The following is a 27,758-nucleotide window of genomic DNA, read 5'->3' as shown; positions in this document are numbered from 1 at the left end:
TGTGCTTCAGAACGATTGCATTTCTTGAAATCTCTAGGAAGCAGTCCGTGAAATGTGATCTCGGACCCTCGCCTTTTAAGCATCAGAGGCAAACGTGCTATCTGTAGATGCTCCTTAGAAGCTAAACTGTCAGTCTGCAATTGTTTTACCTTTACTGCAACTCAGGACCGCACTCGGAGCGCTGACTCAATGCCGTGTGTGCTGTCTCCAGCTAGCTGTCAGGCACACGCTGCTCCACGGAGAAGTCAAATTTCCTCTGAAATTGCTTACCCAAACCAGTATGGGACGCAATAGGAAACCAGGGAGGAAGCAACCTCTCCTCTGCACTCAGAGTCCGTCCTGCCGTCAGCTACAGCATGGGACAGAAACCGTATTATTCAGATGCGGAGGTATCAAAGATGATCCTCTGAAGTCGCATCGGAGAACTTGAGGCTGGGGGCTGGCAGGAAAAAAAGTAACTAACAAGACAAGCCATCCTAAGTCTGTAAAAAAAAAATAGAATAAAAGGAAAAAAAAGAAAAAGGTCGGAGGGTGGGGGTGGGAAGCCAGTAAGAATCAGCCTGATAAAAGGTTTACAAATGAGATGAAGAAGAAGAGGAGAAGGGGAGAGATTGTCTATGCAAGGCAAGAGACCCAGGAGGCAAAGGCTGAAGTCTAGGCAGGCAGACTAGAATGTGACGAGGAAACATACTGGCTTTCTATGAAGAACAGAGCTAGCAGCAAGGAAGTAATAATGGCAGACGAGGGAGACTAGTGCCTTTTCCTTTCACGTGAACATACTCCCTTCACTAGAGCCTACTCCCCTTCAGTATGAAACGAGGACCAACGCTCACAAAATTCAGTTATAAAATAGGAAGCTGCCCTTTGGCAGTCTCTTTCTAAGTGCCCATACCCATCACTTGCTCCTCAAACACTTGCTCATATGTTAGAGAAATGCTCAATCAGTCTTGCTAAAAATACTAGCAGTGAGAGCCTAGACTCATCGCTCCACAAGCGAGTGAAAGCAATCATTCTGCCTCGGTGCAAACATGCAGTATCAGTATGGGACAGACCACTCACAGCCTAGAGCTTCTACTTCCTGTGCTAATTTTTTTTAGCATATATTCTTAACAGTTGCGATTTGCTATTAGCAATCTATATCAAACATTTGATGTTTAATGGTAGCCTGCAACTCAGCTGCGTTCGGCATGGACAGGAAAGTGCTCATTGGTAGGAACCTCATAAATTGCAAGTTAAGCAGGGAACCTACGTTATAAGACACGTGCAGAAACCGCAGCACCTGAACGTAAGCTAACTCCTTCTCTACGCTGGGTATCAAAAACCAACCCTGAATAACTCTCGACATTGCAGAAGCAAGTCCCAAGAATGTGCCCGTAGGAAAAAAAAAAACTGGGATGGCAACAGAATTCATTTCAGAAGAGTCTTTTGAGGCAAGACTTCTTGCAGCCTTCCAGTAACTCACCAACAGAAATACACTTTTGTTATCAAAGATCTCTCTGCATTACAGTTTGCGACGTGCCAGTTTCACACATTTTCTAACCCAAGACCAGCTTCTCGATGCACCCCTCGAACGCAAAAGAACGGATTTAGTCTATGCTGCCTGAACTGTACTTTCCTCGGTCAGAAGGTAATATGGTTCGTTCCGGAAAGCATCATTTTTCAGTAACAACCTTCCCCACAGGGGCCAAACATCACGTTAACCAGCCCGGGAGATACTCATGCTATTTCATACATGACGATAACAGGGCAGATACTTGCTATATTCAATTCCTAAAGCGAGCCTCCTTTGGCAAAAGGAAACGCTATTTATTTATTTATTTAGATTTTTTTTTTTTTTTTAAACAATGCCGTGGGTTGCTGTTTTCAAAGGCCTCTCTGTCTTCTCTGATGAAGACATCTCTCATGTAATTATGGAAGCTGCAGCTGTTTCCACCGACAAGCTCTCAAAGTCCTGGGCTCACTAACCTGTGACAGCCGTAATATCCAATTGCAGGTGACGGAATATTCTAGTTCTGCTCATTTCCTTTGAGGCCCAGAAAAGCTCACGACAACAGGAGTACCATGAAAGGACCCATAATATTACCTTTATTTTCAGCTTCTTCTAAGTCCTTCTCGTTTGCCAAGAGAATTTCTTCTCTCTGATCAGGTAACAAGTCAGCAAGACGATAATCAATCTCCGCTCTCTGAAAGAGAAAAGTTTCTGAACTGCATCCTTATATGAAGTCCGTGGTGTTTGACATCTGGCTCACTTCAGCTCATTTCTACTGACACATCTTCCCGCCGTCTTGACTCCCTGGATGCTTGGAGCCAGCTGATTTTTTCCAGGACCCATTTGTGTTATAAACCTGTATTTTAAGGCTTGCCACGTGTTCCCAACCTTAAAGAGTGAGCACATACTGTTCTCTCACCTGCTCAGGCTGCAGAGCTGCCAGGGTCCTGCCACCAGCTCGAGCCCTTTCACCCTGCTGCTCTGCTGGAGGGCCTGCCAAAACAAACAAACAAACAAACAAAACACAACCACAAGACACGCAGACAAAGGTTACAGCCCATGTGGGAGGAAACGAACGCTAACCTTTCATCTTCCAACTCTTTACTCAAAGCAGGAAAACAGGTACGGTCCTAATAGACATATCAAAGAAATTCACTGTATGCCAGAACAGGAAAATCTGTATCAGATACCAAAATGCTGCCACGGTCCCCGAGCACAGCCCTTTTCAAGGCATCACGGAGATTCAGCAAGATCATCCAGGTCACAGGGGACAAACAAGCTCGTATCAAAGCTGCACACAGCTTGTATCAAAGAGACTTGACAAAGAGCAAAAGAATACAAGGACGGCTAAATCTCAGGAGAGATTTAGGAGAAAACTGAAAACAGGGAGGCATCCTTTGAAAAAGTTTAATTAGACAACTAACGAAAAGAGAAAAGATTGCAAAACAACACGGGAATGTACAAACAGCGCTGGAAGCCAAAAGCGGCCTGAGTAACAGCTTGCAGAATAGCTGCTCTCTCCACGCCTCTCCCTGTGCACACTGAAGGGTTCCTACAGAAGAAAGGTTTTCTTCTTGGCGTGGATATCAAAGAACCTGTCTCAAACTGAAACGATACAGAACAAGTTTTGAAACAGAAGCAGAAGTAACAAGTCAAAAGGCTCACGCAGCATTTCACTAAGGAGTTCTCAAGTAGCTCACGGATAAGCTACGTTTTCATTTTTAACTCTCTTGAAATTGTCTGTAGGACAGATGACTTGAAATGTGACTAATAGGCCCGGACTTCTATTTCAGAAGCGTCCTACAGAAATTGCCAGAGCAGGAATTCCCACGTTAAGGAAAATAACAGGAGGTAAGAAAAGAACTAGCGGACACTTGATTAAGAAGGCTTAATTAAGGAGCGTTAAAACAGCTTTTTAAAGCGAGGTCATACTTTATAAAGTAGAGCGTATTTTCGTGTTCTTTGAAAAAAAGTGACACACGCGAGGAGATAAGAGTTCATTTTAAAAAGTTACCTGACTATTTCAAGTGTGTTTTGGAAGACAGAAGACAAAAGAAAGAATGGGAGTAACCACGTTCCATGGTAGAGGAAGGGTCGCAGTAAGATTTCACCTTTACTTTTGCTGTTCACCATACTTGTAATTGTCTGAGACGTGGGGTTACAAGATGAAAAGCTTTATAGCTGATACAAATTTATTGCAGTAGGACAAAGTGAAAAGCGCTGATATCGCACTTTTTCCCAGAAAGGAACTTCTCGGAAAAGGAGCTAAGTTTCCTGGTGGACGCCAACTTGAACACGAAACAGCAATGTGCCTTTGCTGCAAAAGCAGCTGAGGGTATCCTGGGTGGCATTAGGCAAAGTATTGCCAGCAGGTCAAGAAAGGCGATCCTCCGCCTCTGCTCAGGAACGGTGAGGCCGCACCTGGCGTGCTGGGCCTGGGCCTCCCAGTACAGGAGAGACCTGGACACACTGCGAAGAGTCCAACGGAGGGCCACGAGGACGGTAAGGGACTGAAGCACCTTTCCTATGAGGACAGGCTGGGAGAGCTGGGACCGTTCGGCCTGGAGAAGAGGAGGCTTGGAGGGGATCTCATCGATGTCTGTAAATACACGAAGGGAGGGTGGAAGGAAGACAAAGCCAGACTTTTCTAACTGGTACCCAAGGAACAAAAAAGGAGGCAACAGACACAGGCCGAAACATAGGATGTTCCCCTCCTGTGGTTTCCTGAACATCAGTAAATACTTTTTCGCTGTGAGGGTGACTGAGCACTAGCGTAGGCTGCCCAGGGAGGTCGTGGAGTCACAGTCTTTGTGAGGTTTCAAAACCTGTCTGGACGTGGTCCTGGAAAACCAGATCTGGGTGGCTCTGCTTGAGCAGGGGTGTTGGACCGGGTGACCTCTGGAGGTCCTTCCGACCTCAACCAGCCTGTGATTCCTTTGCAGCCGCTATGCAACCAAATAGCGAGCACAATTCAAAGCAGATAAACGTGAAGAAATGCAGAGGCAAAAGGGGAAATCAGGCCTCGGTACTGCACATAATCCTATGAAAACATCACCCCAGTGCTCATCAGCGTCGAAGAGCAACTTACACGTTTAAGCTTTTGGAAAAGGCCTAGGAAAGGCAACAAGAAACATCACCAGTCTAATCAAAACTCAAAGTTAGCCTTGCTATCTCATAAACTGAAGGTTCATTTGCATCTTGGATGCTACACAGAATTTTATTTTTGCCTATCTTAAAAAGGTCACAGTAGAATAAAAACAGTTTCAGCCAAGAGAAACAGGGATCGCCAAACTTTTGGAACAGTTTCTGTAGAAAAGGACTAAGAAAAAACCTTTTTCATGTGACAAAGAGACGATGAGGGAAAAGACGATGTCTCATATCATAGAAGTTGAACAGAGATCGATCACCCGTGTTCTCTTTCCATACAGAAGGCGGGGGCATCAAAAGCTAGCAGGAAGCAAACTTCAACGCTCCTCCTGCCCACAAACACACACAAAATAAAGGAAGCAGTTCTCCACATAGTGCTAGCTCCAGAGTTTACGCACAATACCTAGTTAAGGCTCGTGACTGCTGTGACCCACGGGTGCTAAGTGTTTACATGGGTTCAAAGGATATGGCCGATTTTTACAAGAAACACATTAAGCGTTTTTATACTCAAAGGCATTGGCTTGTCTTAAAGTGCAAGTCACAAGTATCGCTCTATACTCGTTCCATTCTGCTAAGACCACCGATCTTTGGTCTGACTTTCTGCGGCCCTTGTTACATTGTCACAGCAACACAGAGGCAGGAAAACATTCCTGCATACGGTAACAAAAGACCGAGTCATTAAAAGAACTTACGACAAAAACCCAAACTACACACTATCTTAGTTCAGCCGTACATTCTATATGCACGCTTTCACCCTGGAATCTTCAATAATAGATGATAACCTCTAAGACTAAAAGCAATACAAATTCTACCTAGTTCTTTGAATGCAAGTCTGATGCAGCAAGTCATCAGCTGGAAGGAACCCGAGCAGAGGATTCAAGATGTTCTATTCCAACATTAAAAGTTACCTTTCAAAAGCCGTTTGTCAAGCAGAGCGTAGTTTCCCATTTGTTGAACAGGCAGGCCTAGCCAAATTTTGACCCTAAACTTCCAGGAAATCTCTACAGCTCCCAATGTACATGTTACTTCCGTACTCACCTGCAGGTTTTACCTCTGAAAAAAAAGTTCCAACTTTCTTCCCTTCCACAACACCTGTGATGACATGACCCGAGATCTTTGGGTGGGTTCCACTTGCAATCACTGCAGAGGTGCCTCCTTGGAGGGCCCACAGAGCTGCTTTCACCTGCGATGAAGGATAGAGCCAGTTCCCGAAAATGCACTTGTTATTTGAATCCCCATGCTCAACACGAATTCTTGCTCCACTTTGATCACTTACGTTTCCCACCTGGGATTTGGTTCCAAACGTCACCGATTGTTGGTCTCCTGGGTAGGATATGTCAGTGAGCTTTGCATCATCGGATCCAGGAGGGCTGTCAAAGAGTCCTGAAATGAATAATAAAAAACTGTTAATGTTACATATCTTCTGTTCCAAAGCTCACCAGGGAAAAAGAACTAAAGCCTTTGAGGCTAAAAACCTGTATTCCACTCTACAGGATTCAAAACTTCCACTGAACCCTCCTTTTGTGGAACTGAAAGGATGAAACACTAACATGCAGGCTCAAGATGCGTAACTTCACCGGAATTGTAGCTAGTGTGAGGAAACAGAATATCCACATGCTGAATAGCATCACGTACGCTGGGAAGTACCCACACTTCAGTGAGGTTAGAGAGAAAACCGGAAAGAAGTTTCCAGCTTTTATACGGTTCAGAATCAGGGCTGACACACAAGAGTGCACAACTGAACAAAGGACAGTCCTCTTCACCTAAAATCTCAGATGATATTCCCGAATGCTGTGTTGTACACTGATAAACCGGGCAACTTAGAAATATGTATAAAGGCTAACTATTGAGTTCTGCAAAGAAAGGACACAAGACTATAGACACACACTTATTCATTTTAAGTAAATATTGTACTTTTATTTAACTATGTTCTGAGTTGAGCGATACTTCTGTTTACCTAACATGTAAACCCTAAACTCTACCGCCAAACTTCCCAGAAGTTCTATGCGAACAAACACGTCACAGATTAAAGCGCACAAGTGAAGAGTACCTGAACTCTTCCTTTACAGCTTGGGAAGGAAAGGACACTTCTTTCCATAAAGAAGATACCACAGCAAATGAATAAGCTGTGAGGAAATGGGAGCGGTGTTTTCGTTTGTTTTTTATTTTTATTTTTTTATAAGTTGTTTGGACTACCATTTTTGTTATTTTTTTTTCCTGAGGCAGTCATTTCAACTAGAATCAACCATGAAATCCATCTGAAACAGCTGGAAGAAATTGTGGTTATGAAAAGCCAACCTCCTTCCTTCTCGGGGCCTACAATATGGACCAAAGTCCAGAAGCCACCGAAGGAAACACGTCTGGAGATGATAAAAAGAGTACGTGATTTTGTTGATGGCCTGGTGTGAAACTGTACCAACCACCTTCCTCTTTCCAGAAAAGTACCTTCAACATCAACAGGTGACAGACTTCACGGCAGCACAGCTCACAAGACTAGACCACTATCAGCCACACGTCTGGGAGACAGAAAAGCTAGCAAGCTCCAGGTATCTGGAAAGCAATATCCAGGACATGTAAAGTACCCATAAATCACTGAAAGACAGAATCCACTGCCGGAAGAAGCAAACGATTGTAGAATAGCGTTCGGCTTATATGCAGGGAAAGACTATGTATTTAGAATCAGGAGCGTTACTCATGACTATATACAATTCCGAGGAGCTAGCAAAAGTACCGTAGCGTCCACACAGGGCGTGCCTTCCAATCCTTTTACCGGCTTTGTTGCCCTCCTCTGTACGCTTTCAGGGATCTTAACGTTCTTTTTATATCGTAGAGCCCAGAATCGCACACAATATTGAAGGAGAGGCTTCGCCAACGCTAAATACAGTGGGAGAATCACCTCTTTTGACCAGCTGGCTACGCTGTGTTTAATATATCCCAATATGCTAGACGATAACCCGTGCTTCTGAATCCTCTAGCTATCTTCCCAGGGCCCTGAAATTTATTTTGATTGAACACAGACTTCTTGCTGCAAACTTGTTGGTACCCACGTGAAAGAGCAGGAGTAGGGAATAATCTGAAGTTTGAACTAAGCTCGTAAGCTCGCTAGCAATGTCCCTGATCCAAGCCCCAGGCAGGTAGAAAAGCTCTCGGTAAAGATGGTCTGGTCTGCAGATGGGAGCCTCTGTTCCCTTCAGAAGGCAGTCACCTGTGACTATAACCTGGCACTATTTCTTCACAACGCTGGCCTTGATCTCTCGATCACTCTACAATTCCACGAAAGGAATTGCCTCCCAAGTCGTTCTTGACTGACCACAACTAGCGTTCCATAAAGCCCTGCAAGCACTTGTTCATTGTTTCTAGGATAATTCTTAAAGCTGAAGCGGGACAAAGTTTTGTCCACAAAGGCCTTCGGGGAGACTTCTGAAAGGAAAACCAGGCCAAACCAAAAAACTAGGAACAGCAAGCGGCGTGTACGTCGGTTTTGCTAACAGAGTAACACTAACGTACTAGGAATTTCCACGTTCTTTGCCCTCTACCTTGAAAGTGTCACCCAATTCTGTCAGTGTTCACCATCAGCTTCTTTTTTTTTTTTTTTTTAAATTTTCACATGGACATCTGAGAAAAACATTTCGAGTCCCCGTCATCGAGGGAGAAGAGGAGAGGAAAAAAAAAGAAAAAGAGAGGGGGGTGGGGAAGAAGCACAGCCATTCCTTTCTTCAGTAATGTGAGCAAAAAGCTCAGGCGCTCGGCAACAACAGAATCGTAGAATATCCTGAGTTGGAAGGGACCACCGAGGATCATCGTTAAGGACCACCGAGTCAAACAACGCGCTTTGAAAGACAAAACACAGAAGAACCTGCACGTTATTTAATCTCAGCTGTAGAGTCACGTGTATTTGTACCCGCTCATTCCTTCACCTGCCAGTTTATTGTGCTACAGACGCTACGGAACACACAAACTGCAAGGTTACTACTACCTTTTGTAACCGATGCGACCTTTGGTAGGGCTAGCCGTCTAAGAGAGCCACCAAAATCCCCTTCACGCCCGGATTTCACCCGGAGGTCGCTGCGACTTACCCGGACAGCTGGGACAGACGGGCTGCTCTTTCTCCTGGGAAACCTGCGACTGCAGCACGCCAGCTGCAGCTTTCCTCCCTTCAGCTGCCGCGCCACCTTCGCTCGGCGACAAACCCCGCGGGGGTCCCAGCGGCGGGGAGCTGCTTCTGCCCTGGTGAGCCGCAGGGAAAGGAGAGAGCCGGCCGTCAGCGCGCGGGGGGAGGAAAACCTCCGAGGCGCAGCCCGACGATCGGGCGCAGCGAGGACCCGCGCCCGGCCGCCGCAGCCCCCACCCCTCCCGGCCCGACGCTCCGGGGAAGCGCCCCCGAAGGCTCTCGCTCGCCTCACCGCCGGCAGCCGCGCTCGCAGCCAGCGGCAACCTGCGCCTCCCGGCGCGCACGGCCCGGCCCCGGCCGCGGCCCCGGCTCGGGGAAAGACCGGCCGCGCGCCACAGAACTACAGCTCCCAGCATGCCGCGGGACGGAGCAGTCCATCCGCCCCAGAGGGGAGTCGGCCAAGCGCACGCAGCCGCCCCCCCCCCCGCCGCCCTCTCTGCGCCCGCCCGCCCCCCCCCCCCGCGCCGCTTCGCCCCCCTCTCCCCCAGCCCTCCGAAGCCCCGCGCAGTGCGGACCCCGCCGCACGCCCGCTCCGCTCCGCTCCGGCGCGGCGCCGCCCCCGCCCCGCACAAGGGCCGTTTCCGCAGAAGCCGCCGACCGCGTGGCGCCCCAACCGCCCGCCGCCTCGCCCCCGCCCGGCCCGGCCCGGCCCGGGGCGGCACCGACCACCAACCTCGTTGCGGCACCGCGCCGCGGCGGCCCGGCCCGGCCCGACAGCTTCCGCCCATAGTGCCGGCAAGCCCTGCACGGCACCTCCGCCCTGCGTTCCTCCGAGCCAATCACGGAGCGTTTCCGCCCTGAGTTAAGGCTAGCCGTGACGCCACATCCGCCCTCGCGGTCCAGCCAATCACGGCGCCGCTTCCCTGTGGGAAGGCGACCCTGAGGCTGCCCCTGTGCTGCCTTTTTTTTTGTTTGTTTGTTTATTTTTTTTTAAAGAAGGCGCGGGTGTTCTTGGTCCTCTCTCGTCAAGTATATCTGCGAGAAACATCTCAAATAATTTTCTTGACACGCGATCTTCTCTGAGGCTATTTTATTCGCGGTTGCAGTGGCGGGCGTCCTGCCGATCAGGAGCGCATTGCAGTAAGCACAGCATCAACTTTTATTCCCTGTTCCCCGACACCTGATCCCCTCCCCTGTATGTACCATGTATGTACAATCTTACTTCTTTTTCAACCATTTAATTTCTCCCTTCTTATTTCCTTTTTTTTTTTTTTTTTTTTCCCTTTCTTATGTTTCAGGAACCTGTGATCTTTGTTTTACCGTGCCCACGCTGCTCAACCTGTTTTTCCTCAAGCTTCTGCCTTATTTCGGAACAGTGAGGCCGCCTACTGTCCGCTTACCCACGTGGCGTTTCTCCTCATTATGACTGCACAACTACCTCGGAATACAGAAAATTAGTTCTCTACTGCAAAAACACAACTTAGTTTCTCACAGCTCCCTCCTCTCCTTTCCTTACTCCTACTGTTGTTTTTGCACCTCTTCACGTACCGCGCTCTTGAGTTTCTCCAACGTTAAGGCGCAATAGTCTTCTTCGGATGTCACGGGGGATGGGAGGCGTACAACGCCATTATTTTTACAATACCAACAAATAGTTGTTTGAGCCAATTCTGTTCAGGTAACCACGAAGTTAGTTTCTCCCAAATGTTTCTAAATGCCCAGGAACTGTCACATTGAGCTACTCTATGTAGGATCTTCCCCCCCCCCCCACGCCCCCCCAGTATACCTTTTTTCCCCCCAAATATCAGTCAAATCCGTCCCGTTTGATCTACATCTATACAGCAACTAGCATTAATTACAGTGCACGCTCCTCCTTATGAGGTTATTAATGAATCTAATACTATTCGATTCTACGGTGCTATTTTTGCAAACTTATCAAACTTATTTTCTAGTTCTTCAGTTATAGCGGAGATATTTACAATAGCTTTTTCTAATTCACCCACCCCTCACCGAGGTAAAAACCACCTTGCAAAGCTGTGAAATACTAGAGAATTTTACTAGAGAATTGTCTGGAGTCCGCTTAATCCTGCGTGTGGTCTCAAGGGGGCTTTGGCTTTGTGGGTCTTCAATAATAGTCACGTTTGGAATTATTGCCTCCAGGGTGCAAGCTCCCTTCCATCCCAGGGGCAACACCTTCCTGGCTTTATTGCCACGTAGCCAGTACCACCTCTCGCCATTTGGGACAGGCCATCCAGTTGCAGGATTCTCACGTCGCATCTGGCACGCGCTATGTATATTAGCGTTCCTGTGGCTACCATATTTGGTGCAGCGTGGATTATTCCCTGCGTGGATAATTCCACACCCAGGGTCAGTACTATCGCCCCCTGAGTTTCTATCACTGTTGTTTAAAAGGCACCTTCGATAACGCGGTATATTGTAGCCAGGATTACGCGCAGGGAGCGTGAGAAACACTCCGTAGCCAGTAGCTTAGGCTCAGGCGAGGATCTCAGTGAAGTAGTAATTTATTCGCGATCGCAATGGCACGCGTCCCACAAGCAGGAGCGCGCCTACTAGTCACACAGTACGGTTTGTGTACTTTCTTTCTCGACGACCGGGACCCTCCCCTGTTTCCCCACTGACTGGGTATTCCGGGTTCACAACCTATCCGACGCTTCACAGACACTACGTGGCCTTCAGTTGCCGGCCTGTTCAATTTCAAATTTCTTTTGACTTTTTTACTGTTTGAAGTGGTAATGTTTCTTCACTGATCTGACTTGACGCCGTGATTTTCACCTAGCTGCTCTGAGGGGTCCGGTTGTCTGCATTTTACAAGGTTGTCCGTTAAGCTTTCTTATCACTGCGAGCCTATCTCAACACCGCATTCCTTCCCTCTAAACAACGTAACTCTGCAAAAACAACATTTTTATTCCCACAATTCCCCCCTTTTCTTCTTTATAAATTGTTGATTTTTGCAAAACTTTTCTCTGCGGTGTAATTTGGTAGATCTCTTCCTCTTCTTCACCTTCTTTGCTTTCCATCCCCTCTAATATCATCGCCTTACGTGAGTAAGGTGGTGGCTCCACGGTCATTTCTTTCGATAGTGCAGTTTCAGTGAGCCGCTGTACTAGTCCTTTTACACAGGGGATAATGCAACAACCAAGGGCCGTCAAAACTCCTGATACTACGATCAAGGACGCAGATACGGACGCTAGGATCCCTTTCCATTTACCAAACCAAGATTCCGAACATCCCGCGAAGGAAGGGCCGGTTCCTAATTACTCTGCCAATTCACTGGCAAGGGCGGGAAGCCCTTGCAACGCTCTAGTTACTGTGCCATCTGGGGCAGTATTGTTGGGTATAAAAGTGCAACAATGGTTGCTCAGTATCACACACACACACACACCTCCTTTCTCCGCGATCAACATATCTAATGCTATTCTGTTTTCCCAAGCCATTTTGCTGGTGGCATCTAGTTGTTCAGCGATTTCTCTTATCACATCCCTTGTATGATTTATGAATATCTGCTGACTATAATAAATACTCTTATTGATTGTTACCCACCAGAACAGCGACTCAAACCCTGCAGCAATGTGATTCCTGGCTTTCTGTTCATCGGGAACTCCTCTAGGCACCCCAACAGAATCTATGTACACTCTATCATCAAATGACATTCCTAAGCCTCTTTTACTTCTTCTGTGTATTTGTGATGTTTCTCTTTCAAATGCCAGGGTGAAGGGTATAGCTAATTGAACAAGTGCAAAAGTGCCTCCCCAATTAGATGGTAGGGTGGACCATAAGATCTTCCCTCTGCAGTACCACCACAGATCTGCCCTGGGGATCTCAAGTCTTGAGCAGTTTCCCATCAGGTCCTTGGTAGCATTCAAGGTCCTCGTGCACAAGGCAAATTCTCCCAGATGCCGGGTAGCGCTCACACCCTGCCGTGAGAGGCAAGCTGCATGGTCACCTGTAGCTGTAGAGAATGCAGGGGGAACCCTGATATTGCTATCACGCAAGGAAGGGAACAGCAAAGAGAGAGACTTACAGGCCTCATTTCCCCAGGCAGTCTTTTCTTGGTACAATGCAATCATACATCGCATCCCCTGGGAATCCCTGGTCCACCCCAATGGGAAGGGCACTATCCGGGCAATCCGTCGTCCCGAGGCACAAGCATAGCAAGTGCTACGGTTGAGACTCTGGACAGCATATTTGACCCATTCTATCCAGGCATTCACATCCCCATACCCTGTTTCAATCTCAAATGTTTGAACTGCCACATTTCAAAGAGAGCCTCCTGTTTTCTCTCCTGTTTTCTCCTTGAGTTTCTCCCTTTCTCTGATGGCAATAGAGGATCGTTTCCATACAGCTGCTCTCAATCTGGCTGTTGGGTGTCTCCCAGTTACTTGTTCTCTCTGCTCAGTTGTCATTGGGCATTTAAATCTCCACAAGCTAACACCTCACAAGCATCAAACATGACAGATTGTGGTACATAACCCTCTGTCACATTCACCCCTATTTTGACGGGGTATCCCATCTTACTATTATCTGGTCATGCCTTTTCCAAGTTGCCAATTGACCAAGGCCTTCTCTGAGGCCTACAGTCACTAGAAACAAAATTAATAGTTGATTTTTCCCGGTCATTATTTTTAACCCTTAGGTTTCCAAATAATTACCAATACAAAGAGTAAGATATATGTACCCTACTACTAGAACAAAAACCCCTTGGGAGCACTTTGATTCGCTATAGGCCAGTCCTTTCTCTCAATCACAAGTCACACTCATTAGTTACCTGTGAAAATAAAAGGTTAGTTTACAACTGTAAGCTTTTATCCTGCTCACAGTCCACTACAAGATTTTTCTCTTCGATTTCAACTTCCAACAAGTCTTCTGTAGGAACAGCTTCCCAGGTATTAGGGTCGACGGATGCCTTCACTCGAGTATAGTGAGTCCAGCCTTTTTGTGCAGTTCTTACGGCTGTTTCAGTGGTTAGTAGTACTTGGAATAGTCCTTCCCATTCAGGCTGGAGTTTTGATTCTTTCCAGGTCCGAATCAGGACCCAATTTCCTGGTTGATGGTGGAGAATGGGGAATTCCAAAGGTGGGGTTTGAGCCAACAACCCACGGGTCCTGAGAGATGACAAAGAAGAGGACAACCCCAGAATACAGTTCTTAGGAAACTTCTCTTGTTTTGAATTGTGGTATCTCATCCCTTCTGCCCAGATAGGGGAATCCGAACAACATCTCATACGGTGAAATTCCTATATCGTTTCTTGGTGCTGTTTGAACCTGGAGGAGTGCTAAAGGTAATCATTCTACCCAAGGAAGTTGGGTTTCTAACACTAACTTAGTTAATTGCTTCTTTAATGTCTGGTTCATTCACTCTACCTTCCCAGAAGAGGAGGGGTGCCAGGGGGTGTGAAAATTCCATTGAATCTCTAAGGCCTGCATTAGCCCTTGCAGTACTCGTGAAGCGAGATGACTTCCGTGACCTGAATCAATGTTTTCAACTATCCCATATCTAGGGACTATTTGCTCCAGTGATACCTTAGCCACCGTGTTCGCAGTGGCAGATACTGAGGGGAAAGCTTACACCCATCCGGTCAACTAGGACAAACAAGTACTTTAGTCTCCCTACTTTAGGTAACTCGGTAAAGTCTACCTGTATGCTTTGGAAAGGTCAAATCCCTGGCTCCCGTCCCCCTCTAGATGGGTTACGGATGACCTTTTTATTTACCTTTTGACATACGGTACATCCTCTGCATATTTGCTTCGCTACAGTGTATACTCCTACACAGACATACTTTCTTAGCACAACATCACACATTGCTTGCACCTCCCAGTGACTCTCTTGATGTAAAACAGTTAATATTTGCCTCATTGGTGCTTTATTCAGCATTTCTCTCCCATCAGGGAGTATCCATTTTCCCTCAGACTTCGTGGTGCCTGATTCCTTAAAAAAAAAAAAAAATCTCTCAAAACTTTTTAATTCTTTCTCAGTTTTCAACAATTCCCTGAATCCTCTCTGGATTTATTCTTTGTTTTCCCTCAGACATTAGATGCCTTAAATACCTGACTTCTCCTTCTACATATTGTAATTTCTTTTTCAATACTCCCGAGCCGAATAGCTTGTCAGTAGCTTCCTTCACAACTCTTTTCTCCTGTCCTGACAATAAATGATCATCTACATATTTGTAACAGTAATACCTCCTCGGGAGGTTGTAATTGCTCCAAAATCTGTTCTAGAACTTGCCCAAATAAATTGGTGGCCCTGTAAACCCCTGAGGTAAAACTGTCCATCTGTATTGTTGCTTCCGCCCCCATTTCAGGGTCTTTCCAGTCAGAGGTGAATAGATCTTTGCTCTCAGGGCCTGAGAGCACTCCATTAATAACACTGTTATTCCAGTCTAACAATTTGCTATTTGAATGCCCAATTTCATCATCAAATCCCTTCCCTACAAGTTAGTCCCTGCCTTTGGTACATACAGTAATTGCCCAGTAATCATTTTATCCCCTACTCTCAGCCTGGTATCCCCCAAAAGTGGGGCTGTTATCCCAGCCCCTTCTACCCCCATCACTTTTAGGGTTTCATTAGTTAATTTAATCCCTGATACTTTACAAGCCAGTAATGATCTAGCTGCCCCAGTGTATTGGGTTCACATACCAAGGTTTGGGGGGGGAGAGGGGGGGTGGAGCAGGCTGCCCCCCCCCCCCCCCCATACTTGGGAAACTGACCAAACATCACAGCAAATATACCAAAACTTCTAGACTGTTACTTAGATAATGCCTTCATCCTCTTTCCCTGCTCATTCAACTTCAAACAGCTCTGTCAAACACTACATACCCCACCTTTAACACCTTCAATAACCCTTTTTAACACTTCTATCTTTCTCCAGCCTGTACTTTCCCATTTTCCTTCTCTCCTCCTTCTTCCACTCTGGATATTCCTATTTGAAACGGCCAGCCTGGCCACACTTCAAAGCCTGTCTTTCCTTGCCTGCTATTCCTTCATCTCTCTTCCTCTCCTTTCCATCCTGGCCCTGACTCCCCCAGATGATTTTCTTCCTCTCTCTCCAACCCTCTGCCTCACTACCTGCTACACTGTCAATACCATTAGTTTCGCTCTCTGCTTTTCCTTCTCATCTCCCCTCCCGATATACACCTCCAGGGCCTCCCGCAGGAGGGCCCCCCACAGTGACTGTTCACTACAACCCCCACCTTCTGGAGCTTTTTCTGTGTATCTTGCCAGGCTTTAATCACAAAATGAACTTTCAAGAGACCTTGGGATACCAGGTCCTTGGGATTCATCCACGAGTACTTTCCCATTCTGACCCCAAATCTCTCATATGATTTCGGTGTTGTGCATTATTATTATTCCAGCCAGGATCAGCAAGGATCCTACTAGTTGTTACCTCACAAAGAAGGACGTACCTATCTCTACTTGGAAACGCATCAGTCCGTAGACTCTGACCCACCTAAAGACCCCTGCAACTGACTGAAGCAAAAACAAAGCACTTACCCCAAACTGCAGCCCAGGCAGAATGAGCTCTCTGATGGGATGCCTGTGACTCAATTACCATTAGGCCCTCCCTGGAACCCAAAGCCAATCACCTGGGAAAGGGGAGGGGCAAAGCACAAGAAAGTAGAAAGCAGAAAGAGAGCAGGAGAAGCAGCAGCTGTTTTTCTTTTCCTTTATTTTTTTCTAGCTTATCTGAACAGCATGCAGAGTGCAGACCGGAGAACTGGCGTCTCTCTAGAAGCAACAATACCAATGCTTTTGCTTCAGCTTTGAATATTGAAATGACAATATGAGAAAGCAAGTTACTGAAGCTAACTGGAATTAGCTCAACTTTTCTTCTGCACAGGAAGAAAAATCTAGCAGCATAACAGATTACACCCCAAAACCAAAATCAATGTAGTAACATCACTCGCAGGAAAAAATGTAGCAAATGATGTAGTAACATCACTCGTGGCCCCGAGGCGCCTGCAGTACCCACTTTTCGCCACCAGGTGGCGAAGAGGGCGCCAGGGGGAGCCACAGGGTATGCGCTGACCGAAGGCGCCTGCAGTACCGGATTTTCACCAGCAGGTGGCGGAAGAGGGCATTGAAAGGCGGCACCGCGCATGCGCGGCGCCGGGGCGCCTGCAGTACCCACTTTTCGCCACCAGGCGGCGGCAGAGGGCGCCAGGGGGCGCCACCGCGCATGCGTGGCCCCGGGGCGCCTGCAGTACCCACTTTTCGCCACCAGGCGGCGGCAGAGGGCGCCAGGGGGCGCCACCGCGCATGCGCGGCCCCGGGGCGCCTGCAGTACCCACTTTTGGCCACCAGGCGGCGGCAGAGGGCGCCACCGCGCATGCGCGGCGCCGGGGCGCCTGCAGTACCCACTTTTGGCCACCAGGCGGCGGCAGAGGGCGCCAGGGGGCGCCACCGCGCATGCGCGGCCCCGGGGCGCCTGCAGTACCCACTTTTCGCCACCAGGCGGCGGCAGAGGGCGCCAGGGGGCGCCACCGCGCATGCGCGGCCCCGGGGCGCCTGCAGTACCCACTTTTCGCCACCAGGCGGCGGCAGAGGGCGCCAGGGGGCGCCACCGCGCATGCGCGGCCCCGGGGCGCCTGCAGTACCCACTTTTCGCCACCAGGCGGCGGCAGAGGGCGCCAGGGGGCGCCACCGCGCATGCGCGGCCCCGGGGCGCCTGCAGTACCCACTTTTCGCCACCAGGCGGCGGCAGAGGGCGCCAGGGGGCGCCACCGCGCATGCGCGGCCCCGGGGCGCCTGCAGTACCCACTTTTCGCCACCAGGCGGCGGCAGAGGGCGCCAGGGGGCGCCACCGCGCATGCGCGGCGCCGGGGCGCCTGCAGTACCCACTTTTCGCCACCAGGCGGCGGCAGAGGGCGCCAGGGGGCGCCACCGCGCATGCGCGGCCCCGGGGCGCCTGCAGTACCCACTTTTCGCCACCAGGCGGCGGCAGAGGGCGCCAGGGGGCGCCACCGCGCATGCGCGGCCCCGGGGCGCCTGCAGTACCCACTTTTCGCCACCAGGCGGCGGCAGAGGGCGCCACCGCGCATGCGCGGCCCCGGGGCGCCTGCAGTACCCACTTTTGGCCACCAGGCGGCGGCAGAGGGCGCCAGGGGGCGCCACCGCGCATGCGCGGCCCCGGGGCGCCTGCAGTACCCACTTTTCGCCACCAGGCGGCGGCAGAGGGCGCCTGGGGGCGCCACCGCGCATGCGCGGCCCCGGGGCGCCTGCAGTACCCACTTTTGGCCACCAGGCGGCGGCAGAGGGCGCCAGGGTGCGCCAACGCGCTTGCAAGGCCCCGGGGCGCCTGCAGTACCCACTTTTCGCCACCAGGCAGCGGCAGAGGGCGCCACCGCGCATGCGCGGCCCCGGGGCGCCTGCAGTACCCACTTTTCGCCACCAGGCGGCGGCAGAGGGCGCCAGGGGGCGCCAACGCGCTTGCGCGGCCCCGGGGCGCCTGCAGTACCCACTTTTCGCCACCAGGCGGCGGCAGAGGGCGCCACAGCGTATGCACGGCCCCGAGGCGCCTGCAGTACCCACTTTTGGCCACCAGGTGGCGCAGAGGGCGCCAGGGGGCACCACAGCATATGCGCTGACCCAAGGCGCCTGCAGTACCGGATTTTCACCAGCAGGTGGCGGAAGGGGGCATCCAAAGGCGCCACCGCGCATGCGTGGCCCCGCCGCCTGCAGTACCCGCTTCTCGCCGGCAGGATGCGTCCTGAGGGCAGCAGGGACGGCTTCCCAGACCATTTTCCCAGAGAAAGCACAAACGAAAACAGCAGAAATTTGCACCCCGCGCCGCCTCAGGGAGGAAGGGTCTGCCTTGAGCAACGTGCCGCTCACGGCTGGGAAGCTGAGCGGCGGCAAGCTGTAACAGTACATTTTTTATCGGGACAAAAAAGGCAGGGAGATAATAACAACGAACCCAACGCGGGCAACGGGATGCTCTGAGCCCAACGACCACAACTCCCGGCTTGCTGGGGGAATGGTGCTCCTGGCGGCTTGACACTGCAGACACCATGGAGCCAGCCCCAGGCTTCCCCACCTGCAGCCCAGCACCCGCAGACCTGTGCCTGCCACCCCATGCCACCCCCGCCTGGGCTTTCCTTGCCCCAGCCGGCAATCCCCCGGGACCCGGCCTCCACAACGCCATCGCCTGCCCTGGGGGTCCTGCCGGGAACCCCCAGCCCCCTCCCCACTTGCGCCTCTGCAAGCAGCCCCCACCCCACAGAGCAGTCTCCCCACCCCAGGGAGCAAAGACAGCAGCGAGCCGCCCTCCCCGTCCCACAATAGGCAGCTGCCCCCCCACCTGGCAGGGCTGGCCCCGCACTCCGGCCGACAGACACGGGGCCACCCCCCCTCCATACCCACCCCGCTACGGAACCTGCACCCACACACAGACGGCGAAAGCCACTTCCTGGGATGGCAACCACCAAAGGGGGCACGGGCCGGAAAGCAAACTTTATTAAACTGCTGTGCAGGACTCCGGGGAGGGGGGCTGCGGTGGGGCTCCCTGCCCGGTCGTTCTCCCCTTCCCCTGGCGGGCAAGGCAAAGAGCGGCGTCCGTCTGTCCGTCCCTGCGTGGGGAGCGGATGCTGGAAGTGGGCTTCTCACTGTCGCTGCTTTGGGTAGTTGCAGAGTAATTGCCTGAAGTAACTAGGCAAATTAAACTCATATTCACCTTTTAAAGAAAGCGTACAGCATCGAAGCTTTCAGGGTGGAGGGCAGCTGCGCTACCTAAGCGTTCCCTAGGCCTCCAACTTTACGTGCTATCGCACTAGGGGAACTCGGTGTGCTGACTCCAAGGAAGGGGAGGGAGCGTAAAGCGGAGTGGAAACACCACGGATAGGCTCTGCAACCAGATGGGGATCCGATGCTCTCGTGCACACTGAGACCCACTGATAAGCTGAGACACACTGATAAGCTGCACCTTTGCTACCCTGAGCCAACGACCTGTCATGTTTTTAACAAAACACTGTACTCTAGGGAACTTTTGCTCATTCTAGTATCATCATAATACCAAAACACACCTCCATCCCAAAAGGTCCGTGCCTCCAAGGGACGACCACCCCTCACTGAGGGCGTGCTATGAATTTCTCAGACCCCTTACCTTTAAACAAAAGCAAGAAAACTTTTCACCAATCATAACCAAGGTATGCCTGACGAGAGTCACTCAAGCCCCACCTAAAGGAGAGAAAATAATGTAAACTGTCTGAAGTGAAAGGGGATGTTAGGGAAGATACCATCACGAAGGATACCTTTCTGACTTCTGGGATCAGTCGACGGGCTGAGCCTCTCTTCCCCCTGCCACCCTCCGCACTGGGACTCTGTGGGGTAACATTTGAACACTGCCCTTCATTGCATTGTTCCCAGCCGTGACAGTTCTCATTAAACGTGACTAGACCAAGGGCGTGCTACATTATTTAGGTGAATCCGTGACCATGATAGGTCAGTACCCTGAATCCGACCGCAACTGTAACAGTTACTCAGCTATGCCCCTTAACGTGACAGTATTTCATAGGGAAAAACATTAAGCCTAAGATTTCCCATGCCTAAGGCCCTAGGGGTCAGGCAGAGAAGGAACCCGAGACTCTTAGCTATGCAACTCCTGAGAATCGCAGCTTACAGTTAGTCACTCACTGTCTTCCGGTCTCACAGAATGAGGCAGAGGTATAATTAATTCCTTCTCCATCTCTCTGGAAAGAGCTTTTCTCCTATCTGTGACAAAGGAAAAAAAAAAAGTTGCGATCATGGGAGTCATTACACAAAGCCACAATCTGTGAATTCACTACTACAGTTAAGATCATTTTTAGTCAAAAAACACCTCGGCAGCAATGTTACCACTGCAAACAGCGCGGCAAGAAAAATTCCACTCAAGGTAAAGGAAAGGGCGAGCTAAAAGGACGAATGACGTGACCAAAGGCAACTGCAACAACCATCTGGTAGATGGTTGTCCACAGCCCTTGGATTTCATGGTTGTCTTTCCTGACAAATGAATCCTGGAAGAACAGAAAAGATACACAAGGTGTCCTTTGTGGAGCCTTTGGGGAGACTACTGAAAGGAAAACCAAACCAAAAAACTAGGGACAGCAAGCGGCGTGTACGTTGGTTCTGTTAACAGAGTGACACTAACATACTAGAAATTTCCACGTTCTTTGCCCTCTGCCTTAAAAAAGTCACCCAATTCTGTCAGTGTTCACCGTCGCCTTTTTTTTTTTTTTTTTAAATTTTCACGTGGACATCCGAGGAAAACATTTTGAGTCCCTGTCATCAAGGGAGAGGAGGAGAAAAAAAAAAAAGAGAGGGATGAGGGGGGAAGAAGCACAGCCATTCCTTGCCTCGGTAACACGAGCAAAAAGCTCAGGCGCTCGGCAACAATGCGCTTTGAAAGACAAAACACAGAAGAAACAGCACGTTATTTAATCTCAGCTGTAGAGTCACGTGTATTTGTACCTGCTCATTTATTCATCTGCCAGTTTATTTTGCTACAGACGCTACAGAACGTAGAGACTGCGAGGTTACTACAACCTTTTGTAACCGATGCAATCTTTGGTAGGAATAGCTATCTAAAAGAGCCAACAAAATCCCCTTCGTCGACAGCCATTTGAACAGCCTGGTTCGATACGCTCACAGAGAGACCCATGAAAAATCCACCCTTTCTTTCAGAAAAGTAAATAAATACATACATACATACGAGACGGTAAGGAAGAAAAGCTGAACACACGGGATACAGTCCTTTGCCAAGGGGCAGATCCAACATCAGCACAAGGAGCTTTGGGGCATGTGAGTGATCATCTACACCAGCCATCGGGACAAGCCAAACGCACGCACACGAGCCTCGATTAAAAAACAAACAAACAAACAAAAAAACCCAACACGTTAAGTTCCTTTATAGCTTATGGAAGTACCAACCTACAGCTTAGATGCAGTTGGATTGCATCAGCTTAGGGACTGCCTCCTTCAAAACGCACAGGGCGGTGGGAAAACCAGTCTCGAAAACCTGTTGCCTAACAGGAGACTGTTGCCTGCTCCTCCACAGGTTACATTCTTCCAAGCATCGTCCTGTTCCTGGATTTTACCAGCCACAACAGGATGGTCCCACTGGCATGAGTCGGGGACGCTTCGCACGGGGTTTATTTGACGCTGAAGTAAGTCTTCTGTGGGTATAAGTAACGCAGCACGAGATGGAAAGTAAGCTAAGGTACCGTCTGCGGCACAACGCTTGTGCGATATTGGACCTGAGGGGACCAGTCAAAGCCTGCAATAATCGCTGAGCGGGTGGGTAAGTAGGGAGCCCTACGGGAAACAGAGCTTGTGTTCTGCAAAGCTCTTTTCCCGTCAAGAAGAGGACCTTTTCTATTCAGCGTCTTTACCGAACTTTAGGCTACTTCCTATTCGCTTTGGCAAGTTAGCCTCCATAGAAGCCAAGAGATTTTAAACTGCCAAGCACCATTTATAGTTCCTGTCCTCCGATGACAGGGAATTTCAATCGGGGCGCTAGTTAATAGGAAAGTCTGGCTCTGTTTCACGCAAATCAAGTACCTAACCACAGACAGGAGTCTGCAGAAAGAACGCTTTAAAAGATGAATTTAAAGAGAGGGATGATACTCACTTTTCCAACATTTCTGCAATGACTGTGGCAAAAAAGGCTGAACCAGGGACGTCTCTATCATCCCCTCTAGGATTTAGCAGCTCCATACAGTTATGGGTCAAATACCACAGCTTCAACGCAAGGCAGACCTCGAAGGTCACGTTTCTGTCTGCGTACCGAGTTCTGCTGGAAAGCCCCCAGCCGCTCAATTCCCAAGCAACTTTGCCACGGCCAGCGCTTACCTGGAGTTTTGCTTTCTCTCGCTGCTCAGTACGGGCTCAAGGCCTCTTTTGTTGCACACAGTTCAAGCAAAACTCTCGGGACATAACCAACAGACAGACAGACAGGCAGAAATCACCTCTCACGTCTGTCTTGACCGACCACAACCAGCGTTCTGGAAAGCCCCGCAAGCACCGGTGTATTTCTAGGACAACTCTGAAAGCTGAGGCAGGACAAAGGTTAGCCTCTTGTACCACAGACTGAGCAACAAAGAGACAGAGCTCAACAGGCCAATTCGTTCTAGGTCTAAGAAGCTACTACAGCTTGGCAGGCACTACGTGGCTTTCCTTTAAGCTTCCCACACCGAGCAGTTCGCGCTTCTGCAAATTTGATTAAGCCTTTGAGCCTGGGCTGCAGGAAGTTTACGAGCACGCCTCGGTTTCACCCGGAGGTCGCTGCGACTTACCCGGACAGCTGGGACAGACGGGCTGCTCTTTCTCCTGGGAAACCTGCGACTGCAGCACGCCAGCTGCAGCTTTCCTCCCTTCAGCTGCCGCGCCACCTTCGCTCGGCGACAAACCCCGCGGGGGTCCCAGCGGCGGGGAGCTGCTTCTGCCCTGGTGAGCCGCAGGGAAAGGAGAGAGCCGGCCGTCAGCGCGCGGGGGGAGGAAAACCTCCGAGGCGCAGCCCGACGATCGGGCGCAGCGAGGACCCGCGCCCGGCCGCCGCAGCCCCCACGCCCCCCGGCCCGACGCTCCGGGGAAGCGCCCCCGAAGGCTCTCGCTCGCCTCACCGCCGGCAGCCGCGCTCGCAGCCAGCGGCAACCTGCGCCTCCCGGCCGCGGCCCCGGCTCGGGGAAAGACCGGCCGCGCACCACAGAACTACAGCTCCCAGCATGCCGCGGGACGGAGCAGTCCATCCGCCCCAGAGGGGAGTCGGCCAAGCGCACGCAACCGCCCGCCCCCCGCGCCGCTTCGCCCCCCTCTCCCCCAGCCCTCCGAAGCCCCGCGCAGTGCAGACCCCGCCGCACGCCCGCTCCGCTCCGCCCGCTCCGGCGCGGCGCCGCCCCCGCCCCGCACAAGGGCCGTTTCCGCAGAAGCCGCCGACCGCGTGGCGCCCCAACCGCCCGCCGCCTCGCCCCCTCCCGGCCCGGCCCGGCCCGGGGCGGCACCGACCACCAACCTCGTTGCGGCACCGCGCCGCGGCGGCCCGGCGCGGCCGCTGCCGCCCATAGCGCCGGCAAGCCCTGCACGGCACCTCCGCCCTGGGCTCCTCCGAGCCAATCACGGAGCGTTTCCGCCCTGAGTTAAGGCTAGCCGTGACGCCGCTTCCGCCCTGGGTTCCCAGCCAATCACGGAATGCTCCCGCCCTCACTGACGGCTCGCTCGGACACCGCATCCGCCCTCACGGTCCAGCCAATCACGGAGCCGTTTTGGCCCTCAGTGAGGGCACGCCCTGACGTCACTTCCGCCCTCGGTTCCCTCGCAGGTAACGGGTCTCAAGGCAGTTTGTTCCCTTTAAACAATAACGGAGCGCGGCTGTGCTTCAGAACGATTGCATTTCTTGAAATCTCTAGGAAGCAGTCCGTGAAATGTGATCTCGGACCCTCGCCTTTTAAGCATCAGAGGCAAACGTGCTATCTGTAGATGCTCCTTAGAAGCTAAACTGTCAGTCTGCAATTGTTTTACCTTTACTGCAACTCAGGACCGCACTCGGAGCGCTGACTCAATGCCGTGTGTGCTGTCTCCAGCTAGCTGTCAGGCACACGCTGCTCCACGGAGAAGTCAAATTTCCTCTGTAATTGCTTACCCAAACCAGTATGGGACGCAATAGGAAACCAGGGAGGAAGCAACCTCTCCTCTGCACTCAGAGTCCGTCCTGCCGTCAGCTACAGCATGGGACAGAAACCGTATTATTCAGATGCGGAGGTATCAAAGATGATCCTCTGAAGTCGCATCGGAGAACTTGAGGCTGGGGGCTGGCAGGAAAAAAAGTAACTAACAAGACAAGCCATCCTAAGTCTGTAAAAAAAAAAATAGAAAAAAAGGAAAAAATAGAAAAAGGTCGGAGGGTGGGGGTGGGAAGCCAGTAAGAATCAGCCTGATAAAAGGTTTACAAATGAGATGAAGAAGAAGAGGAGAAGGGGAGAGATTGTCTATGCAAGGCAAGAGACCCAGGAGGCAAAGGCTGAAGTCTAGGCAGGCAGACTAGAATGTGACGAGGAAACATACTGGCTTTCTATGAAGAACAGAGCTAGCAGCAAGGAAGTAATAATGGCAGACGAGGGAGACTAGTGCCTTTTCCTTTCACGTGAACATACTCCCTTCACTAGAGCCTACTCCCCTTCAGTATGAAACGAGGACCAACGCTCACAAAATTCAGTTATAAAATAGGAAGCTGCCCTTTGGCAGTCTCTTTCTAAGTGCCCATACCCATCACTTGCTCCTCAAACACTTGCTCATATGTTAGAGAAATGCTCAATCAGTCTTGCTAAAAATACTAGCAGTGAGAGCCTAGACTCATCGCTCCACAAGCGAGTGAAAGCAATCATTCTGCCTCGGTGCAAACATGCAGTATCAGTATGGGACAGACCACTCACAGCCTAGAGCTTCTACTTTCTGTGCTAATTTTTTTTAGCATATATTCTTAACAGTTGCGATTTGCTATTAGCAATCTATATCAAACATTTGATGTTTAATGGTAGCCTGCAACTCAGCTGCGTTCGGCATGGACAGGAAAGTGCTCATTGGTAGGAACCTCATAAATTGCAAGTTAAGCAGGGAACCTACGTTATAAGACACGTGCAGAAACCGCAGCACCTGAACGTAAGCTAACTCCTTCTCTACGCTGGGTATCAAAAACCAACCCTGAATAACTCTCGACATTGCAGAAGCAAGTCCCAAGAATGTGCCCGTAGAAAAAAAAAAAACTGGGATGGCAACAGAATTCATTTCAGAAGAGTCTTTTGAGGCAAGACTTCTTGCAGCCTTCCAGTAACTCACCAACAGAAATACACTTTTGTTATCAAAGATCTCTCTGCATTACAGTTTGCGACGTGCCAGTTTCACACATTTTCTAACCCAAGACCAGCTTCTCGATGCACCCCTCGAACGCAAAAGAACGGATTTAGTCTATGCTGCCTGAACTGTACTTTCCTCGGTCAGAAGGTAATATGGTTCGTTCCGGAAAGCATCATTTTTCAGTAACAACCTTCCCCACAGGGGCCAAACATCACGTTAACCAGCCCGGGAGATACTCATGCTATTTCATACATGACGATAACAGGGCAGATACTTGCTATATTCAATTCCTAAAGCGAGCCTCCTTTGGCAAAAGGAAACGCTATTTATTTATTTATTTAGATTTTTTTTTTTTTAAACAATGCCGTGGGTTGCTGTTTTCAAAGGCCTCTCTGTCTTCTCTGATGAAGACATCTCTCATGTAATTATGGAAGCTGCAGCTGTTTCCACCGACAAGCTCTCAAAGTCCTGGGCTCACTAACCTGTGACAGCCGTAATATCCAATTGCAGGTGACGGAATATTCTAGTTCTGCTCATTTCCTTTGAGGCCCAGAAAAGCTCACGACAACAGGAGTACCATGAAAGGACCCATAATATTACCTTTATTTTCAGCTTCTTCTAAGTCCTTCTCGTTTGCCAAGAGAATTTCTTCTCTCTGATCAGGTAACAAGTCAGCAAGACGATAATCAATCTCCGCTCTCTGAAAGAGAAAAGTTTCTGAACTGCATCCTTATATGAAGTCCGTGGTGTTTGACATCTGGCTCACTTCAGCTCATTTCTACTGACACATCTTCCCGCCGTCTTGACTCCCTGGATGCTTGGAGCCAGCTGATTTTTTCCAGGACCCATTTGTGTTATAAACCTGTATTTTAAGGCTTGCCACGTGTTCCCAACCTTAAAGAGTGAGCACATACTGTTCTCTCACCTGCTCAGGCTGCAGAGCTGCCAGGGTCCTGCCACCAGCTCGAGCCCTTTCACCCTGCTGCTCTGCTGGAGGGCCTGCCAAAACAAACAAACAAACAAACAAAACACAACCACAAGACACGCAGACAAAGGTTACAGCCCATGTGGGAGGAAACGAACGCTAACCTTTCATCTTCCAACTCTTTACTCAAAGCAGGAAAACAGGTACGGTCCTAATAGACATATCAAAGAAATTCACTGTATGCCAGAACAGGAAAATCTGTATCAGATACCAAAATGCTGCCACGGTCCCCGAGCACAGCCCTTTTCAAGGCATCACGGAGATTCAGCAAGATCATCCAGGTCACAGGGGACAAACAAGCTCGTATCAAAGCTGCACACAGCTTGTATCAAAGAGACTTGACAAAGAGCAAAAGAATACAAGGACGGCTAAATCTCAGGAGAGATTTAGGAGAAAACTGAAAACAGGGAGGCATCCTTTGAAAAAGTTTAATTAGACAACTAACGAAAAGAGAAAAGATTGCAAAACAACACGGGAATGTACAAACAGCGCTGGAAGCCAAAAGCGGCCTGAGTAACAGCTTGCAGAATAGCTGCTCTCTCCACGCCTCTCCCTGTGCACACTGAAGGGTTCCTACAGAAGAAAGGTTTTCTTCTTGGCGTGGATATCAAAAAACCTGTCTCAAACTGAAACGATACAGAACAAGTTTTGAAACAGAAGCAGAAGTAACAAGTCAAAAGGCTCACGCAGCATTTCACTAAGGAGTTCTCAAGTAGCTCACGGATAAGCTACGTTTTCATTTTTAACTCTCTTGAAATTGTCTGTAGGACAGATGACTTGAAATGTGACTAATAGGCCCGGACTTCTATTTCAGAAGCGTCCTACAGAAATTGCCAGAGCAGGAATTCCCACGTTAAGGAAAATAACAGGAGGTAAGAAAAGAACTAGCGGACACTTGATTAAGAAGGCTTAATTAAGGAGCGTTAAAACAGCTTTTTAAAGCGAGGTCATACTTTATAAAGTAGAGCGTATTTTCGTGTTCTTTGAAAAAAAGTGACACACGCGAGGAGATAAGAGTTCATTTTAAAAAGTTACCTGACTATTTCAAGTGTGTTTTGGAAGACAGAAGACAAAAGAAAGAATGGGAGTAACCACGTTCCATGGTAGAGGAAGGGTCGCAGTAAGATTTCACCTTTACTTTTGCTGTTCACCATACTTGTAATTGTCTGAGACGTGGGGTTACAAGATGA

The 27,758-nt window shown here is 49.9% G+C and overlaps 2 protein-coding genes across 51 annotated transcripts; both read right to left on the bottom strand.

Annotated features, from left to right (window-relative positions):
- LOC310895935 (uncharacterized protein) lies at nt 1-11,993 on the bottom strand (the record flags this gene model as incomplete). The annotated part of the gene is made up of 8 exons (XM_083827651.1): nt 1-482; nt 2,084-2,183; nt 2,409-2,482; nt 5,675-5,819; nt 5,913-6,019; nt 8,713-8,863; nt 9,481-9,604; nt 11,974-11,993. The coding sequence occupies 8 exons, from the start codon at nt 11,991-11,993 to the stop codon at nt 346-348; spliced, it is 858 nt and encodes a 285-aa protein (XP_083683777.1). The 3' UTR covers nt 1-345.
- LOC310897904 (uncharacterized protein) lies at nt 11,249-27,758 on the bottom strand. 50 transcript variants are annotated; one of them, XR_014582697.1, is made up of 8 exons: nt 23,746-27,758; nt 23,030-23,180; nt 21,440-21,590; nt 20,380-20,471; nt 20,012-20,080; nt 19,864-19,937; nt 16,257-19,330; nt 11,249-14,690 (listed from the first exon to the last, which is right to left on the bottom strand). XR_014582697.1 is itself a non-coding variant. In XM_083832056.1 (6 exons), the coding sequence occupies exons 1-6, from the start codon at nt 23,959-23,961 to the stop codon at nt 19,927-19,929; spliced, it is 672 nt and encodes a 223-aa protein (XP_083688182.1). In that variant the 5' UTR covers nt 23,962-27,758; the 3' UTR covers nt 19,168-19,926. The 50 variants fall into 50 exon arrangements, 3 of the variants coding, with proteins under 3 accessions (XP_083688182.1, XP_083688183.1, XP_083688184.1); XR_014582698.1 differs by lacking the exon at nt 20,012-20,080 and having other exon boundaries at nt 16,257-19,409; XR_014582720.1 differs by lacking the exon at nt 20,012-20,080 and having other exon boundaries at nt 16,257-19,409; nt 21,444-21,590.

This window comes from Anser anser, assembly GCF_964211835.1.
Source record: "Anser anser genome assembly, chromosome: 3".
Classification (NCBI taxonomy): Eukaryota; Metazoa; Chordata; class Aves; order Anseriformes; family Anatidae; genus Anser; species Anser anser.
The sequence above is the reverse complement of the archived record's forward strand: the minus strand, read 5'-3'. Positions and strand labels throughout refer to the sequence as shown.

Bases quoted from the DNA above. Each gene is read 5' to 3' on its own strand.
- LOC310897904 (XM_083832056.1), bottom strand. From the start codon at position 23,961: ATGCGGTGTCCGAGCGAGCCGTCAGTGAGGGCGGGAGCATTCCGTGAT. The intron at 23,181-23,745 runs GTTGGTGGTCGG...GCGGCTCACCAG, and splicing joins CGGCGCGGTGCCGCAACGAG to GGCAGAAGCAGCTCCCCGCC. The intron at 20,472-21,443 runs GTATGTATGTAT...CCTTTGTCACAG, and splicing joins TCTTCCTTACCGTCTCGTAT to ATAGGAGAAAAGCTCTTTCC.